The 18,687-nt window shown below is 39.0% G+C and overlaps 1 protein-coding gene across 1 annotated transcript in view; it reads left to right on the plus strand.

The window, feature by feature from the left end:
• Positions 1 to 18,687, plus strand: part of THEMIS (thymocyte selection associated) — a 78,937-nt gene that overhangs the window by 27,385 nt on the left and 32,865 nt on the right. Inside the window, exon 4 of the mRNA XM_031610381.2 lies at positions 516 to 1,561. Coding sequence (XP_031466241.2) covers positions 516 to 1,561 — 1,046 coding nt within the window. The remainder of the gene's footprint in view (positions 1 to 515; positions 1,562 to 18,687) is intronic.

Below are 18,687 nucleotides of genomic sequence, written 5' to 3' on the forward strand. Positions count from 1 at the left end.
CACAGTCATCCTATATAGTTTGAAATTTTACATCCAAAATTTTGCAAGTTTGGTTAGAATTGCTGTTGCTCCTTGTCAGATTGCTAAAGGCAATAGCTCAGTTCTAACTGTGAACATAACCAGGCACCTTAAGAAAAGATTCCACAAGTGGACCTCTATAGTTGAAACTTCCTCTTTCTCTAGTAATAATGAATAAATTTCATTATACAAAGATCTTGCCTTTTTAGGGAAAGTTACATTAATTTTTAATAATTATCAGTGCTTTCCTTATTAAAAATATGTAAGTATGTTTAATTTGTCTCAGAAATACCTTATTCTCATTTCCTTTGTGAGGTCTTCTGCATATCTGCTAACCATATATCTCAAATTAAAACAGTAAGACTATGACTAGCCTACCAGTTGTACAGTCGCACATCTCAGGAAAGGTACATTTCATATTTGGCCAACAGGGCATGAATATTTTAGTTTTATATCAATTTGAAGACAAAACCAAATATTTTTCTTTTTCTTTTCAGTTCGTAAGGACATAGTTCATATCCTCTCTGATCTAGATGTCGAGGTCAAGGATATAACAGACTGTTACGATGCTTCCTCTTTCCTTCAGCCACTGTCTTTGGAAGATGTATTCGAGAGAACAAGCAAGGAATTTCCCATGATTGCTGAGATAATGGACGGACTTTTAGGAAGCCAGAAACCTTATAACTTATTGCATACAGGGAAAGAGATTGTCATCTATAAAAAGTACCAGGCTACAAGAATTATAGCCTCTGAGATCAGAAGTGATTCCTCCAAAAGACATTTTTTAATTCCTATGACCTATAAAGGAAAGTTCAAGAGAAGACCTCGGGAGTTTCCAACTGCCTATGACTTAGAGATAGCGAGAAGTGAAAGGGAACAGCTTCATGTTGTAGCAACTAAAGCCTTTGATTCTCCTCATACAGAGCTTTTTTCAGTTTCAGTTGGAGATCAGTTTCTAGTTCGGCAGTGTCAGACTAGTGAAGTTCTTTATGAAGGAAGAAAGAAAGTCATAGATGTTTTAGCTTGTGAACAAATACTAAGTAATGCATACAAGAAAGTTCTTCTCCCTATGTACATGGAAGGTGGCTTTGTGGAAGTGATTCATGACAAGAAGCAGTACCAGCTTTCTGAGATTTGCGAAGAATTTCGTTTGCCGTTTAATGTCAAAGTGTCTGTGAGGGATCTTTCCATGAAAGAGGATGTCTTGGCTGCTGTGCCTGGTCTGCAGCTTGAAGAAGAAATCACAGACTCTTATTTGCTGATCAGTAGTGCCAGCAGTCCAATAGAGAGCTGGGAAATTCCTGTGTATCGCTTAAACATGTTGGTTCATTTACTCAGCAAAGATGTCCAGACAGTTGTACCTCCCATGACTAGGACAACAGTGGAAGAGATCAGTGAAGAGCAATACTATATGGTACGAAGATACGAAAACCAAACTGTACTTCCACCCCCTCGACCTCCCAAAAAGCCAGCAACACTTGTGCAACAACCTGTTTTTGCAGTTTCTGAGCAAGATGTATCTGATGTACTACAGGCTCCAAAGGTAAAATATTGTGCCATGTCTGTGTCTTTGAATCTCTTACAAACATAGGTCATTTATAGTCTCCACTACACACCATCCTTGTGGTGTTGTACACAGATGGCTCTCCGTTCCTTATAATAGGCAAATTAGCCATTATAGACAACAATGTTTAAAATCTCCACTGTGTGTTAACTGATCCATGAAAAACAACAGAACCATGCTGACTCACAGCAGAAAGCTTGGCCTTATAATTTTAGACAGACAATCCTTAATTGCAGCAATGCAAAAGTGAATGGAGAGACATAAAGTGGTTATATTCATACATTTATTAAGGGGTAACATATGTTTTCATTATATATATCAAGAGAATTTTGCTCAGCTGGAAACAGCAGAATCAAATTCACAGAAAGTCAGGCTGTATGGATCTTTTTAACTGCATATTTTTGCACTTACCCAAGTGGCAAATAGATCTGGAATAAAAAGGGCAACACTTTCAGAAAAGCCCTCGACGTTAAGAAAGTTAAGTACCCCTTCTAGGACAATTTTCTTAGTGATTAACCTAAGCCAATGCATTTGGTCATTAATTTTTGTGCTGAGTCTGGCTGAGATGGAAATTATTTTCTTCATAGCAGCCTGTGAGATGCTGTGTTTTGAACTTGTGACTAAAATAGTGTTGGTAACTCATCGGTGTTTAGGCTGTTGCTGAGTAGTATATGCATAGCAACTGGGCTTTCTCTTTTTTCTACTCTGTCCTCCAAGCAAGAAGGCCAAGAGGTGGCCTAGAGGCTGGGACGGATGACATGAAGTGACCAAAAGAATATTCTGTGTCATGCTCAGCCATAAAAAAGATAGGAGTGACTGGTCTGAGAGAGTGGCCATAGAACAGAAAGTGGGAAGCCATCTTTCTTCTTGTGGAAAGTGGTGAGCAACATCACTTTTTTTTCTTCCTTTTTCCTTTACTATTTAAATTGTTTTTTTGTCTACCCAAGAATTTTCTCTCTTTTTCTCTTCCTTATCCTAACATCAGAATGGGAGTGAATGAACAGGTAGATGGGTGTTCAGCTGCTTGCCAACCCATCAGTTTTCTTGAATATTGAAAGAATTAAGGAAAGACAGGTTGATGGATTTCAACAAGGGACTGTCCAGTAGATATGTAATGTCTATCAGTTTCTCTCTTCCATATGTAAATGCAAATTCCCTACAGGGAAAGAAGACTGTACTCTAGAAATCCTTTCAGAACTCTGATGAGGCCTCAGTATGAGACTGCAGAGTAATTGTGCTGCACTTTAAATGCAATAGAACTCATGGCATTGCATTTGGGGTGGGCTCAGGGAAAGTTATTTTTTGTATTGCTACCAAACTAAGGCCCAGCTGTAGCCACCATGGAAGCAGATCTTAAGTGAGTTCTCATCCTTCCTTGCTGGAAGTGTCCCTCTCCTTAGTGTCAATTCCAGGACCACATACAGGTCACCAGCTCCACAGAAGTTCTGGGAGCTAGTTGCAACAGAGCATAGAAGAAATGAAGAATGAGAATGAGTCCCTTGGATAAGAGTAATACAGGAAAAAAATGGTGTGCACCGACACTTGCAGCAGCTTAAATAAACCATTCTACTATGCTAGGGAGGACAGATAGGATGAACCCTGGAATTAACAGAGAAGTCTTCAGCCTGGCACTGGTTTGGGATGCTGAACAGAGGAAGAATTCCATAAATACAATGTGTCTGGTTGACCTGTATGGTAACGAGGATTCCTGCTGTGACTGGTGGCTTGGCTTGGTTGTTGAACCAGGCCTGTGCAGTAAAAGTATTTTTTCTGAAGTGAGGAGAGAGCATTAAGGACAGGAGAGGGATGAGCTGAGGTTCCTTTGCACATTCATGAATGAGAGTGACCTTATACTGCTGCTGATCTGGCAAAGAGGCACGTGTAAGCAGACTGCGCCAGAGGACATCTTTTTTGTCACATGCTAGTTATAAATAAATAATAAATTGCAGTTAGAATTATTTGAATTATGCAGATTCATAAATCTCCTTCCCTGCAAAGACAAAACAAGTAGAGTTCCCTTATTCATAAGATTAAACATCGTGAAAGTTAATGCAATAGGTTTAAAGTCTCACAGAATACGTTATCTGTTCTATCCCAAGCACAGCAAGTCCTCTGAGAGGATGTGGATTGTAGCTGATAGGCTTTGCCTTGGCCTCTCTGCCAGAAACAGCAGTACAGAGACTTCATTTTCTTCTAAATCTAGCAGGGATGTCTGAGGTCTCAGAAAGTTAGAGATTGTGCCAAACTGATAAATAGCTCACTTTGCATATTTTGTGACTCTGCATAGGCTTATTTGCATAAATAACAGGCAAATGTTTTAATGAGCTGAACTTAACCCTGACAAGGTGACAGCCTAGAATAAGCTTTAATGCTACATGAATTGCCACTCTTCTACAAGCATGTCCCTGCCCGGCTGCATGCTGGAGGGTGGTGGTCAGTTCCTTACCAAGTTGCTGGGAGCCTGGTGCTCCAGGATTAAATGCTGCTGCAGCACGAGTCCAAAGAAGTCTAAGATATGGCTGTTCTATGCCAGTAGTGGAGGATGCTCTGCCAGAGCAGGTTACCTCTAGTTATGGCTTATGCTTTGAACACCGATTAGCTATTCCAGCAAGATTGTGAGGGCAGAGAGGCTCCAACTGTCTCTGCCTGCTGCTCCCTGACCTTGGTAAAGAGAATACTAGGGCCAGAAACCGAACTGTGTTTCCCTGTGTTCTTTTTGCCATTTTAGTCACTGAATTGTATGAAATCAGCAGCCAGTATGGACTGGAACCTCCGATGAGTGCAAGAACAGCCTATGTGTGCAAGGTGCAGTACTACAGAGACAGGTTTGCACAGTTCAGCAAAGTCCAGAGACAAAAATAACGTAGCTGCATTAACCAAGCCCTATGCCTAGGCTCCTCACAAGGCTAATTAATTTGGCTCAGCTCCTGCTGACACAGCTTTCTCTTCCAGAGCCTGGGGATCCCTTCTCTCACCTCCACAAGGCCATGCAGACTTTGGCTTTTCCTCTCACCTTATCATTCTATTTGGTTAAAAAAACATTCAACACACATATGTTTGAAGTTTTGTATTAGTTTTTAATTGAATGAAGAAAGAAGCTTGTGCCACACCCTCCCTCCCTCCCCTCCTCCCCCCAACCCCCAAATCCATGCAAACCAAATAAATGAAATACAATGATAGGCATCTGGAATGAATCTGACATTTCAGAATAATTAAACTATATCTCACGAACAATATCATCTCTATCCACCTCTTCAAACTGTATTAGTTCTGTACCCCCAGCTGAGGACAGCACTGACAAAACAATGGTACCCTTTGTTGAATGGAAAATACTGGGATACAAGCACTCAAAGAAAATCCACGTTTCTTCACTTGAGCCATTGGAATGAAGTCCTCAGGGGGTTCTAAATGCCATTTTGAATTAAATAGTTAAAGTCAGTCAGATTCTGAATGGTGAGCTTAGCTAGAGAATGAGAATAACCTGATAAAATCCTAGTAGTTAATGCTAGTGATTTGAAATGTGGGGCACTCGCTCACTTGCCTGGAGAGAAATCTTCAGGGAGGAACCAGACAGGACATCACCTTTCTGAAATTAGGATTCATTTAAAAGAACAAACCAGATGTGCAAACCAAAAGTTCCTCAGTTAGAACCACTGCTGTGAATATAAGAAACTTAGTTTTTTGCTTAGTATCTCCAGGTGGGCAGAAGAAATTCAAAAAGTGTTTCCTAAAATTTCCTCAGGCTTTCTATCTGATGCCTGCAGTTTCCTCCCCCTGAAAAGATGCAAGGCAGCAAATGCTTTCTAAATTTCTTTTTGCTTATAAGAATTACCCATTCAGCTGAAATATTGACAAGGTACTGTGTGATCAACAGATTGAAAGAAATTATAGTTTACACAGTTTGAGTTTCAAGTAGTAAATAACAGATTTAGGAAGCTTTATGTATATCTCTCCACAGTTTTGGCGTTTTGTCTTTTTAAAACTATTTTTAATTGAACAGTCGAAGACTTCTCGCCAAATATTTCTAAGTGAATGTTAATAATAGGAAAACAGTAATCAATGCATGGAAGGCCACAGTTTAGTGTTTATACTCCCTGGGGGCACTAAATGTGCTTCTTAATGAATTAAAAAAGAAAAGGAAAAGAAAAAAAAAAAGAAAAAAAAAAAAGAGAAAAAAAAAGGACTCTCCCCCAGCATCTTGCTCCAGAAAAACAGTAAGAGAGGATAGCTCCATCCAGCGCTATTTTCAGTAGCCTGCTTAAGCATGTATCTAGCCAGAGGAACATTAGTATCAGTAAAATACTCACAAGCTTCAAGTAAGGATTGATGCTAAATGCCTCTATGAACGTGGAACTGGAAAAGTCAGTCACAGGCAGTAATCTGCTCAGCTTAACAAGAAAGCTGAGAAAATTCTGGCTGGGCAAACTGGAATTTAATAAAAAGTAAGGATCAGGACACGATAGTTAATCGTCATCCTGTGCTGAAGTCCATTATCCTTCAAAAAGTCATTACAGTGTTACGATATCAGGAAATTTCCTGCCTTCTTGCTTTTTATTTCAAAATTAAAATGAAAGAAAAATTATCGCTTCCATCTAGCTTTGCAGTTTTACAAACTGAACTACTGAAATCTGCCATTAACATATTTATCGCATCTGTCTTCACAGAAAATGAAGACTTATCTGGAATTAAATTGATAAGACATAAGCTGCATTTTTCAGCAAATGAGTTTTCCTGCAGTGCCTCCTTTCCTTCCTCCCAACTACTTCTTTTCTGCTTCCAGAGCATTTATCATGGGTTTGGGGCCTTTATGCAGCCTGTTCAAAACAAATATTTTTACTGTGTGGCAAGTAACTTAACATCCTAAATAAATAAATATTAGAAAATACATGTAGGACAGCCAGCAAGGAAGAGATAAGAATAGACTGCAATCTTTTGGCACTATGAATAAGGAAGGAAAGTCTGGTTTATTAGTAGATGTATACATACATGTGCAAACTTAAGAAGGGTTTCTTTCTACAAGTGCACCACTGTGACTCTTAATGCTGCAGCTATGCTTCCTCTCCCTTTTTCTGTCTCCACGGAAGAGAAAGCTCCTCTCTTCCTAGAGTTGTATCTTCCACCGTCTCTCCCCACTTCTCACATAATTTCTTCATGTTGCTTTCCAATTGCTTTGTGAGTCCTTGCAAATAGTATGGGAAAACTGGAATTCCTATCCATGGAATGAAATACCTGTTCTATGAGGACAGGCTGAGAGAGCAGGGGCTGCTCATCCTGGAGAAGAGAAGGCCTCAAGGTGACCTGATAGCAGCCTTTTGGTATCTAAAGGGGAGCTACAGGAAAGAAGGGGACTGCCTCTTTGGCAGGCGGTGATAGAACAAGGAGAAATGTTTTCAAGTTCAAGGACAGCTGATTTAGGTTAAATATAAGGAAAAAATCTTTTACAATATGGGTGGTGAGACATTGGAACACATTGCCTAGAGATGTGGTTGATAACCCGTCCCTGGAGACTATCAAGGTGAGGCTGGATCAGGCCCTGAGCAACCTGATCTCACTGTGGTATCCCTGTTTGTTGCAGGGGAGTTGGACTAGATGACCTTTAAATGTCCCTTTCAACCCTAAGGAGTCTATGATACTATGAAGTGCAGTCTTTACAGTCTTATGAAACCTTGTCTTATCATGGTGGCCAAGTTCTTGAAGTGTGTCAAAACCCAATCCCCACCACAGCCTGATCTGGTGAGTCAAGCTCCCAGTTTCCTGCAATCCTGTGTGCTACCACTTCTTATTCCTCCAGGTACTATATGCACAATGGGCTTCAGGGTCCCTCTCCCCTTTGTCCACACCTGTGTCACATGAGGATCTGACTTCCCCTAGACTCACACGTCTTGAGCATCCCCAGACTATACTTGCCAGTGCCCTTCAGACTCCAGAGTTTTGTAACTTTGATTTCTCACTGTTCTCCACTGCTTTCAAAAAAGCGTGGCTTTTCCTCTTCCTTTTATCTTTCCAACACATTTCCTCCTCCCTGCAGTCAGGCAGTGAGCTGAAGCCAAGGCCACATCCATTTTCAGACAGGAGCCAAAACGACAAATGGATTTTCATTTTCTTCCCCAGCAGCATCTGTTCCAAACAGGAGAGCATCTGTCTTCAGCTAGGTTTCTAGGGGTAAAACTGGAGAGAGCAATAGGTACTGTTTGGTCTGAAGCCACTTTGTGCTCTCTTGTAGGCTTGAAAGCCTCAGCTGAAGGACTTTGTATTGGTGCCATTGCAATGATTGTTATAACTGTGTCTGTACCTGGGGGCCCATGACCATTTCCCAGGAACATTTTATGCATCTTGATGCCGTGCTGGGCTGATGCCTGCCTATGTGCCATCCCCTCTTGTGTCCCAGATTTCTATGCAAAATAAACCAAACAATGCTGGCTGTGATTTGGATGGTAAGGGATCAGGTCTGCTGATAAACTCTGGATGAACCAAGAGGAAGGAGTTAAAGAAACAGGGAGCTCTAAAGCCCCAGCAAATAAATGACGGGAGTTTTCCTGATTTTCTCAGTATGAAGTGCTGGTATTAAGGCATTTTTCTATTTTAAACAATATGAAACACTTAAAATTTCCACAGAGAAGCATCAAGTCTGTAGTAGGCACTTACTGTGGATTGATGTTACTCTCAAAACCAAAATAAAATGGGGAAGATAGCAATGTGCCTGCCAGAAGGACAGGCAGTAGATAATTGCCTGAAAAACTAGCAGGGCAATCTGAGGTGTAAGTCACATTGCAGAAAGCCATTACTGCTGCAGGAATTGCTGATATAGTACATGAAATTAAGGAAGTACAGACGAACATTTGTGTATGCTGACTGATGTAAATGCCAACTGGCTAAAAGAAAACTGCATAATTTAGGATGAAAAGTGAATGACTTAGAGAACAAAGAGATAAGAAATATAAAAATGAAAGGGATGCCTAGAAGAAATAATAATAATAAAAAAATTAAGCACAGAAAAAAATATGGCACCCCTGATAAGAAGAGGGAAAATACTGCATAGGGTGCTTAAGCCAACGGCCATTGATGTCAGTAGGAGAAGAATTGACTGGCACTTTTTTTTTCCCCTCAGAAAAAAAAAAAATATATATATATATATATGTATATATATATATAATGTAATATCATATATTTGTATAATTACAAATCTGGGGAAAAAAAAAAAAAAAAAGTTAAAAAAATCAAAATTCTGCTGTAGTGCAGCAGAATAACTCCCCAAAAACATAACAGAGGAGGAATCTGGTTCTTTGCAGCCTGACTTCCCATGTCACTGTTCTCTGGCTGCACTGCCGCTTTTGCCCTACTATTCGTAGCAAGAAGGTCAGAAAATCAAGCCCAGGGACAGCTGGCAGCTTGTCACATGCCTGCTTAAACATGTTTGGGGGCTTTTCTGTGCCCTGATGACCAACTGGCATGAGGTGCCTGATGTCACTGCTAGTAACTCTCCCAGTCTCCAAATTTGTGTGGCTGCCCATGAACTGCATTCTGGAGTGAGCCTGGAGGTGCTTGAGTACTCAGATTGTGAGCAGGAACAGTTTGGGAAAATGCTTGTTTCCCCAACAATATTTGCAAGAGCTGTACAGTCTAGCAGTGTTGCTGTAGGCCCTGTTGATGGCTGGGCTGTGCACAAGCTTCAGCTCTGAGCCTGGGAGGGTGACAGACAAGATTTGAAGCAGTAGGAGCAGAGTCCAGTTCCTGAAAACTTCATTTTCTACTCTGTAAGCACAGACATTTACCATGGAGTAGCACAGTTCAAACAGCATTGAGCAGTTTGACATCCAGCTGTGGGATCTTCTGTTAAGAGAGTAATTCTCTGTCTGCTTTACTTGAAGACAAGGATAACTTAATAAGAGATTAAAATGTCCTAGTGAGATGCAAGAGCAAATATGCAAATTCCCAATCTGTTAGCAAAAAAAGGATGCACATCGGAGTCACTGAAGTGTTGAATATGGTCGATGTAAAAGATAGTACTGATGTTTTCCATTTACATTATGCCTTCCCTCATGAAATTCAAGTTTTTGCACTACTGTCACAGCCAGGCATCCCAGAACTGAAAGTATCTAAGAAGGCTGAGATTACACTTTGAAATATACTGCCCTACGAAACAAAATGAGAAACTTGCTGCCAGTGTGACAGTACATCCAAATCCTGAAGGACCCAATGGCACAACTCTCATTTTCTAGAGTCCTTACAGTGAGGAACTGAATGATTATCAGTAAACAAAGAATGCTATGGAGAAAAATAACCTAAGTTCTTTAAAGCTTGGAAAGACACTGTGAGTCGTGGGCTTTCCTTCTCTGCTTTTTGAATGTATTAGTACATAGACGTGACATGAGAAGTATGGTGATAATATAAATAGTAATGAAATTTATCTGTTATTTTGTGAGGGAGCTTGTAAAAGCTAAAAAACTATGTTTTTAATGCTTGTTCTTAGAAAATGTATTTCCCTTCTCCATGAATATTTTACATGGAACTTTGTCAAGGTATTTGACAGCATTATTTAGGACACTTAATAATTATACTGGGAAATATTTTTAATGACAGTATGTTGTGGTACAATGGTTCAGATTATCCTCCCTTTGATTCCACTTTTTTTTTTTTTTTTCCTTTTGATGGCAACAAGAAGTTTGAGGAGGCATAGTCTATTCCGTAGCTATAGCTATTTTAATTCCAGTAGTGCCTCTGAAAAATCAGAACAGGGGTTTTATAAAGGCTGTAGGCATTAGTTTGTATCACTTGAAACAGTGTGATGGAGTCTTATCAGACAATCAGTTGGTAGGAGTCAGTGCAGGAAAAAAAAAAAAAAAAAAAAGATAAGGAAATAAGCCTCTTTGCTTGCTTGTGGTATGTTATGAACTACCCTGGTGGAGAGTACTGGGGCAAAAGAATGCTCAGACTACAGGAAAATAGAGTCCAGACTGCTTCTAAGGGAAAAACTGGGAATGGCAGTGCCTGCTCTGATGAGATTGAAACCTGAAGCATAAAGCAGAATCAGACTCTTCTCAAAGCATCCTCTTGTTTATTTGTTTATATATTTATTTTACTTCAGATATCATACTTTAGTATTTATGAGTCTTTGGAAAAGTAAATTATATTTTAAGACATATATGTAAAGTGAACAAACTATTTGGAATCTACTTTTACCTATCCATTTTGTATATGCGGTATCTGCATGTTCTGCAGTATTAATGAGGGGGAAAAAATGGCTGAGTTTGCTTGTGAAGTGATCCCATTTGAAGGAGGGTATACTAAGTAGATGAACTGCAACCCTACAAGAATTTTCTGGCCATGCAAGGAATGGGGTTTGCAGGAGATCTTTAAGTCTGGGTTATGTTCCCTTGCCTGTCCCATGACGCGAGACAAATCACATAATTATCATTGCCTCAAGATACGTGAAGAAACTGCCGTGTGAGAAGTGAGAGTGTAGATTTCCAGCTCATTAGTTACTCTATATGGATTCTTAAATCTCAGGTAAATGCAAGATACATTACTGCACTTCCATAAGGGTCAGAGCTGCCTCACATTTACTCTGGAGCCATAACCACCCAGACAGTTGCCATGGAGTAGTTAATGAGCTGGAAATCCACACTCATTTACTTTGTAGCAACTTGTTCATGTAGCTGTCTCCTTTATGAAATGGGACATAATGCTTCATTTTCCCATTTTCTGGGGTATTTATAGAGGCAGGCATCAATTTTGCTTGTATACAGCATTCTGTGCACTGGCTACCACAATAGGAATCGCAGGAACAACATCAAAATAATAGCACCAAAATTCCCAGACGCTACTACATTTTAACCTCACTTAAAAGTTTTCATCTGAAAATGAATTTACTGAAGAGGTGTAAAATGAAACCGACTGTTGCCTAGGACAGCTTATTCTGAAGTGTTGTTATTTGAAAGCAGAAGAAACAAGAAAGAGAAGTGGTGCAAACTCATCCCTTATAGCATTGCAAGGTGGTAACCTTGAGGCCCACTAACATATTTTTAAGCTTGATCTGTCGTTAACCACTTCATGCTATATTCTCATAGTAGGCAAGTGCTTTTGTGCCTTCTATCTGCATCTGCTGCTGTTTATCTAGCTAGTGTCTTAAGCTGTCTTCATCTGGCAGCTTGCAGAATGTAGCAGCGAGTTTCAGTAGACGGGGGGTTACAGTTAGAAATTCAGATGTTTCTCAGAATGCCTCCATAAATTTCCCTAGTCTGTGGGACTTTGACAAATGCTAACATTAAACCAAAAGTTGCATTTTAAAGGTTAGTTTGTGCAAGCATGCAAGGTGTCAGCGAAGGAGGAAAATGAGGAAATGAGCCTGCTACAGTATGGGTTATATATGTATTTTTTATTGATAGATCATATTTGGATAAAAAGTAGTGGGATGTAACTGATGATGTATAAATGAAGGCTGACCTGACCATTTTTCCAAGTCAACCTCGCACAAAGCTTATACAACCAAATCACTTATACTGCCTGCAGTGATGGAGCAGCACCACCAGTCGGATGGAAGAGAGGACTAAGAAGGTAGGCTAGAAAGGTGAAACTGAGAAGCAATGAAACAGAAAAATGGGATATCCAGTTCGATCAAATTGTGAAATGTTATAGGAAAGCAGAATTTATGTAGCATGGAGGAATTTGCATTTTTGTTACAAGAAAGCTTTTCCGATTAGAGGAACTTTTCTTTGTAAATATGACATTTTCCCCCTGTGAATATGCTAATTTGTAACGATCCTGCCTTTACTGCCTCTCACACAAAAAGAAAAAGTAGTGTACAGAAAAAAAATCTTGAACCGCAAAAAATTATTATAAACCGAATTGTGGTTATCAAGAAATGTCAGCTCTTTATCTGCTGATTTGTGCCTCACTAATCAGAGAGTGATTTTTGTTTGTCTCTTACTCTATATAGTCCATCAGTATATGACTATATGGACACCTAAGCCACAAACCTCCAACACTACAGATGTTCCCAATCTGCTCTTGCAGTTCAGGCAGTAAGAAGGTGGATGCAAAAATGCAGAAGCTAGGAGGAAAACGGAAGCTAACTCCTCAAACAGCAGGCTTAAATTGTGCAAAAGGCTTTTATTGTTAGTTTGCACCTTCAGAAAACAGAGATAAAATCATCTTCTGAAATATTGAACTAGTTCTGCCCCACATGAACATCCAAATGTGAGATATTGCCTTCTACTCTCCAAAACGAAAATTAAAACTTCTTAAAAATGCTTTATGTTATTGAATAATTATATGCCTGTAGTCTGATGCTCCTATTGTTGAACCTAAATGAAGAACCTTATTAATCATAGATTTGACACCTCATTCAGTTATAATAATGTTTTCTGTCAATCCAAGCTCTCGTTATAATTGGATCTTACTTAAAAAAGGAGATGCTCCATTTACTGCTCAGATGCAGGAAAATGCAGGTTTGAAAATGAAAATATTGGTCTGAATTCTATTTCCAGGGAGTCTGCTTATGCATGTACAAGCTGGATAACACATTTATCCTTGCTGTGTGTCACATTTGGATGTTACTGTAATAAGCTTCTCTCACTGACTGGGCTCCAGCTTTATAATCATGACAATGAAAGTGAAAGCAAGATGAATAAATAAAACTTTTTTTTTATGGATGCTAGTACATTGCTACTACAATCCAGTTGCAACAGTTGCAAAGAATTAACTAAAATAGATGGCTTGTCTACATAAAGAAATGTGTTAAGCTGAGAATTTGCAGTTAATTTGGTTTTCTGCAAGGGTTTTTTTTGTTGTTGTTCTCCCCCTTCCCCCCTCCCCCCCCCCTCCCCCATCCGCAGTGCTCCCTCCCCCCCCCATGGACACTCAGTATGTAAACAGCATTAGATATATTCTTTGCTATTAGTTGAGGATTAAGTTGCCTCAAACCAAGGCAATTTAATGTACTGTATAACTGTTTACAAAGAGTCAGTGGCAGGGAACTATACACTCCTACCCTCACTATCTTTATAAGCACTATCATTATAAACAAGGACAGATACAGGACAAACAGCTGAGAGATTTGTAAAGGCAAACAAAAATCCAGGCTGAGGCTGAAAGGACGTGGAGAGGCATCTCAAAAAAAAAAAAAAAAAAAAAAGGTGCCATTTAGAAAATGCTCAGTAAAATTTACAAATTGAATATTGAAGTGCTCCAGCTCCACAGGCGCAGCAGAGGGAGGTGGCTTATTTCCATGGAGGATCATAAAGGATGCAGGAGCCATGGGGTAAGCATAACTTAGGCTGAAGTTAAAAAATAAAGCCTGTACAGAAAACGCTTTTCCTATAAGAACTGAAATGATAATTCCCTGAAAGTGTTCTTGTCTACTAATGAACCATTACAATAGATGGGAACTTATAGTAGCTTTCCAATGCGTCATTTAAAGCCAGCAAACAAGTAGAGGCCAAGCAGTTTGCACTGATTTGCAGGACAAGCTACAAACCATATTCTGGTGCCATCAGGCCTGAGTACAGATTAGGAAATTGCTGTGAATTAGGAAAGAAATCTCTGGGTTATAGAAATGTATAGGAAGGTCTCATTAGAAGAAGTCAAAGGGAGTCCTGTAACAAGTTTTGAAGAAGTCAGAAACAATCATCAATCTGCTTCAACAGAAAGTAAAGAGGGACAAAGTAGCTGATGGGAAGCTGTCAGAGCTTGTGTAAAGACCATGTTTTCTAGAGCTGCAACTCATAGGGCTCATGTAAGTTTAATTTAATGGAATTCAATATGGTGTAAGGACTTAAAATTTGTGTGTTTGATCCTATGCTAGATACACACACTGAGAAAAATAATGTAAGCAACCTTTTCCCCCTTAGTGGCTCAACCAGACAAGGCACAGAAGAGAAAATATGCTGTTACCTACACCAGAGTTTTGTAGCCTTACTGAGGATATACATGTTCTTCTATTATTTGTCTTCAGTCAGTACAGCTCAGCATTGTCTTTTACTTTACTTTGTGCCATGCAAATAAAACTTAGTCTTTGTGGAGACTACAGTGCCTGAGAGAAGAAAGAACAAGGCTAAGACTGAGAGTGCTACAAATGTGAACAGGAGACTCCAAGAGAATGTGGAAAGTGCTTTTATTGTTATGGTGGTGGTTGTGCATTTCTTTTCAAAGTTTTGTGCAGGAGTAGCTGACTGATACTTAATCTTTAATAGAATAAATAAAAGTCAAGGTTTTCTTTGGGTGAAGTGTTAGTTAAGATCAGGAGATTTCTTGTTGCTAAAGCACAAAGTCATCCAGTCATAGACCAGGAGAACTCATATGCCTCCACAGCCACTCCTGTATTATAAATCTGTGGAGGTTGCCCAGTGGTTTCTAAAGTGTCTGTTAACATACCATAAACAAACAAAACAACAATAAAATTTGCAGTGGAACTACGTAATTCATTTGGTGAAATAGGATTTGAAATAATACCATTCACAATATATAACTCGACCAGCAGCTCTTGAATGCATAGAGTTAATATTCATGTTCTTGGGCTATCTGTGAAAAGGTCAAGCAGGAGACATTTTAATCTATATTTTCAATTTGTGGCTATGGAGTTATAGTAATAAATCACAGCAGCCTTCAAAAAAATCAAGACTAACAGTACTGTGTAACGCTGAAATTCCAAAGGACAACAGTTTTGACTAGTTAGTTTTTCTTGAACAATTGAACACATTTTCTTTATTTTTTGTTGTGATATCTTATGTAATTCTAACAACAGTATCTAACAACATAAAATGGATGTGCTAACAACTTCAAATTAATGGAAGCTTTAAGCTTATTTCAAAAGACACATTGCCAAACACTGCCCCGCCATCAAATTTTTCATTGATTTTTCAAATGCAAATGAAAATTTGCACCTAAGGGCAGGCACAGGATGGCTCTAAAGACACAAGAACACTCTGAAACACTCTTTCACGCATTTCAAGAATCCTTCAGGAGTGTTTTGTGTATTCAGATGGGCTTATATGTTGTATACACCCCTAACCAAAATGTCCTGCTTAGGATTTTTTCAACATGTATCATTGTTAAGCTGTAACTACAAAGAAATCTCCACACCAGTTTGAAGGTGCCTATCAGAAGGTCTGTTTTTTTCTAGTTGACACAGTGCCAAATTGTTTCCTTTCTGAAACCCCAACTACCAGCATGCTTTTGACTGCTTTGGTTACTCTAGCTGCTCAGCTGTGACTGTATCTTGATGTCCATGCTCTGTCTTAAGCTGTCTGTGCTCGGATAGATGGACTTCCTAGGACCTGCCGACAATTTAAGAAAATTCAGGTCCTTTCAGTTTAATGGAACTGAAATTTCTTCCAAGAATTGTGATTGGGAAGATTTGTTTTGAGAAAGGAAAGAGAGGAATATAGCATCATACTTCTTCAGTGCTCAGGAGTCCATATGTCCTCCTGGAAGCTACAACACACCCATCTACTGTGGGGAAAACCACATTCTCAGATGATTACTTTCATCCCAATCCTATGAGTTGCTCTAGTGCCTTGTCTTGTCCACTGTCTCAAGTATGTGGCATGTGTCTTAGAGTCTTATGGGATCTGGAAGTTTCCATACCAAGGATGAAGTTCATTTCTGCACAGAATCAGGCAAAACCACTGTTTAATTTGCATATAGGTCATCAAAACAATGGTTTGAGGATTCATGCTCTTCTGCTGTGCATACATTATTCCTACTGAAGTGAAAAGATCAGCAAAAGTGTAGATATAAGCATGTAGCAGAATTCCATAGTAGGGCTGGGAAAATGTTGTGTTTCTCAGATTTGTTTTTCTTAAATAAAAGTAAATATTGACATGCTAATTCTCTCTAGACAAAGAGAGAAAGTAAGAATACAAATGTAAGAAAAACCTCCTGTTTTTACATATCTTGCAACACTACTAACATTGAACTGTACATTGAACTGTAGGATATCAAAAAGAACCTTGTCTTTATCCATTCCTTTGCTTTTCAATCTCTTTTAATAATAGGAATTATGGGCACAGATGAAAATATTTATGCACATCCCTCAAAAGAGATAAATGTAGCTGGTTTGTTTGTTTATTTGTTTGTTTTCCAGATTCTAGTCTAAGCTGTGTTTACTTACTGGTTGAATCTTTGTTTCAAGTGTTGAAATTCTTGAAGAGTGCTCTTTTCTTTTTCCCTGCAAATGTGCACACACAATTAATTAGAATAATTGAAAGGTGTTTATTTTGACAGATTAGCCACACAGCATGTCCTGTACTTTTCTTGCAACAAGATGTATACGTAATCTGCACTCCTGGTGAAGAGGTAGAGTAGCAGTTTGAATTAAAATAAACAATTCCAGTAAGCTTCTAATACAGTTTTTGTGACCAAGGGGTGGGGGGGAGGTGGAAGAAAAAAAAAAAAAGTATAGCATTTAAAGAAATATTTATGGTTTGTACTCCTGTCATGAATTTGACTACTGTATACTGAAACTTTGTGCGTATTCCTCTCCTCTCCTCTCCTCTCCTCTCCTCTCCTCTCCTCTCCTCTCCTCTCCTCTCCTCTCCTCTCCTCTCCTCTCCTCTCCTCTCCTCTCCTCTCCTCTCCTCTCCTCTCCTCTCCTCTCCTCTCCTCTCCTCTCCTCTCCTCTCCTCTCCTCTCCTCTCCTCTCCTCTCCTCTCCTCTCCTCTCCTCTCCTCTCCTCTCCTCTCCTCTCCTCTCCTCTCCTCTCCTCTCCTCTCCTCTCCTCTCCTCTGGAATGGTTTCCAGTCTGAGATAACTTTGGATAAGAATTTTGAAAAGAGAGGATTATTTACTGGTATTCCACCAGAAAGAACACATTTGTACACTTAACATTGCATTTCATTTGAAAGCCTGTTCAATTAAGACTCTATCTCTGCTGTTTTAAACAGCACTTATGTAGAGAAAGACATCAAACCCCCCAAAAGTATGCTTTTTCATATTAGATTTTGATTCATTTCTGCCTTGTCAAATAAGAAATGCAATATTCGCCTGTCAAAAAGTTTTTTAGCCACTTAGCCACTTTAGTATACTTTACAATAATAAAAGGTGATAGATAACCTCCATTAGTGAGTTGATCAGTCTGTGAAAACATCCCTGTCATTCAACTTGCAGAACAAGACTGACAAGTAAAATGCTCCTTGTAAAGCAGATTCAGTACCACTCCAGAGGATGAAGCATTTGGCAGTACCTATGTCCAGAGCACCACTGCGGTTACTGCAATTATAGCACTACTGTTTCTTACTACTGCAAATCTATTTATCTTCAAATAACTAAATATAATTAAGTGAAGTATTCTTCACATGCTTCTTGCTTTTACAATTTGCTTTTTGTGAGTCCATTTGTATGCACTTTTTGGGAAGAAAGAACACATTGGTAGTATTTTAAAATAAATGAATTTATGGTGGGTAAGTTGGAGTTTTAGGCTTCCCAGCATTCACTAGGAACATTTCACAAGTGAACTGTCTTGATGATCATCAGCAGGTGAAAGTACCATTATTGAACATATCCTGAAAAGAAAAACAATAAATAACTGTATTTCATCACCTTTGAAAGGCCATCAGTGTTTCACTGAGAGATGAATTGACCAGCTGTAGTCTCTCTGATGGAATCACAACCGGTTGCACTAAAGTACATATGCTTTGGCTCCAAGGCAATCCTGAATGCAGCCATTTCTTTGAGTCCTGTGATCCTGATGGATAGCATCTTGGATTCTTTTCTTTAAGAGTTTAAAGGCATGATTCCACATGGCTGCAATTTGTATAACTTTGTATAACTTTTTCTTCTTTTAATAATTAATTTATTTAGGACAACATTTTACATTCTATCAAAGCAAAAATTAACTCTTTTCCCACTGTCTTGTGACTGACACCCATTCAGGCAGTTTACATGTGGATGTGAACAGCACAGGTCAATGATGTGTGATGTGTGTTCATGCCCACTGTATTGCTTGTTAATTCTCCTTAGAATGATATATTATTTTCTCCATCAAGGTTTCTGACAGCTCAAAAAATACACTGGACAAGATTTTAAAATTTGTTTTAAATGTAAGCATACCTAATTTTTATGACCATTTACCCTTACCATTTGTTGATGTTTGTGGTTTTTAATGCAAA

This window comes from Phasianus colchicus, chromosome 2, assembly GCF_987193195.1.
Source record: "Phasianus colchicus chromosome 2, bPhaCol1.hap1.1, whole genome shotgun sequence".
Taxonomy (NCBI): domain Eukaryota; kingdom Metazoa; phylum Chordata; class Aves; order Galliformes; family Phasianidae; genus Phasianus; species Phasianus colchicus.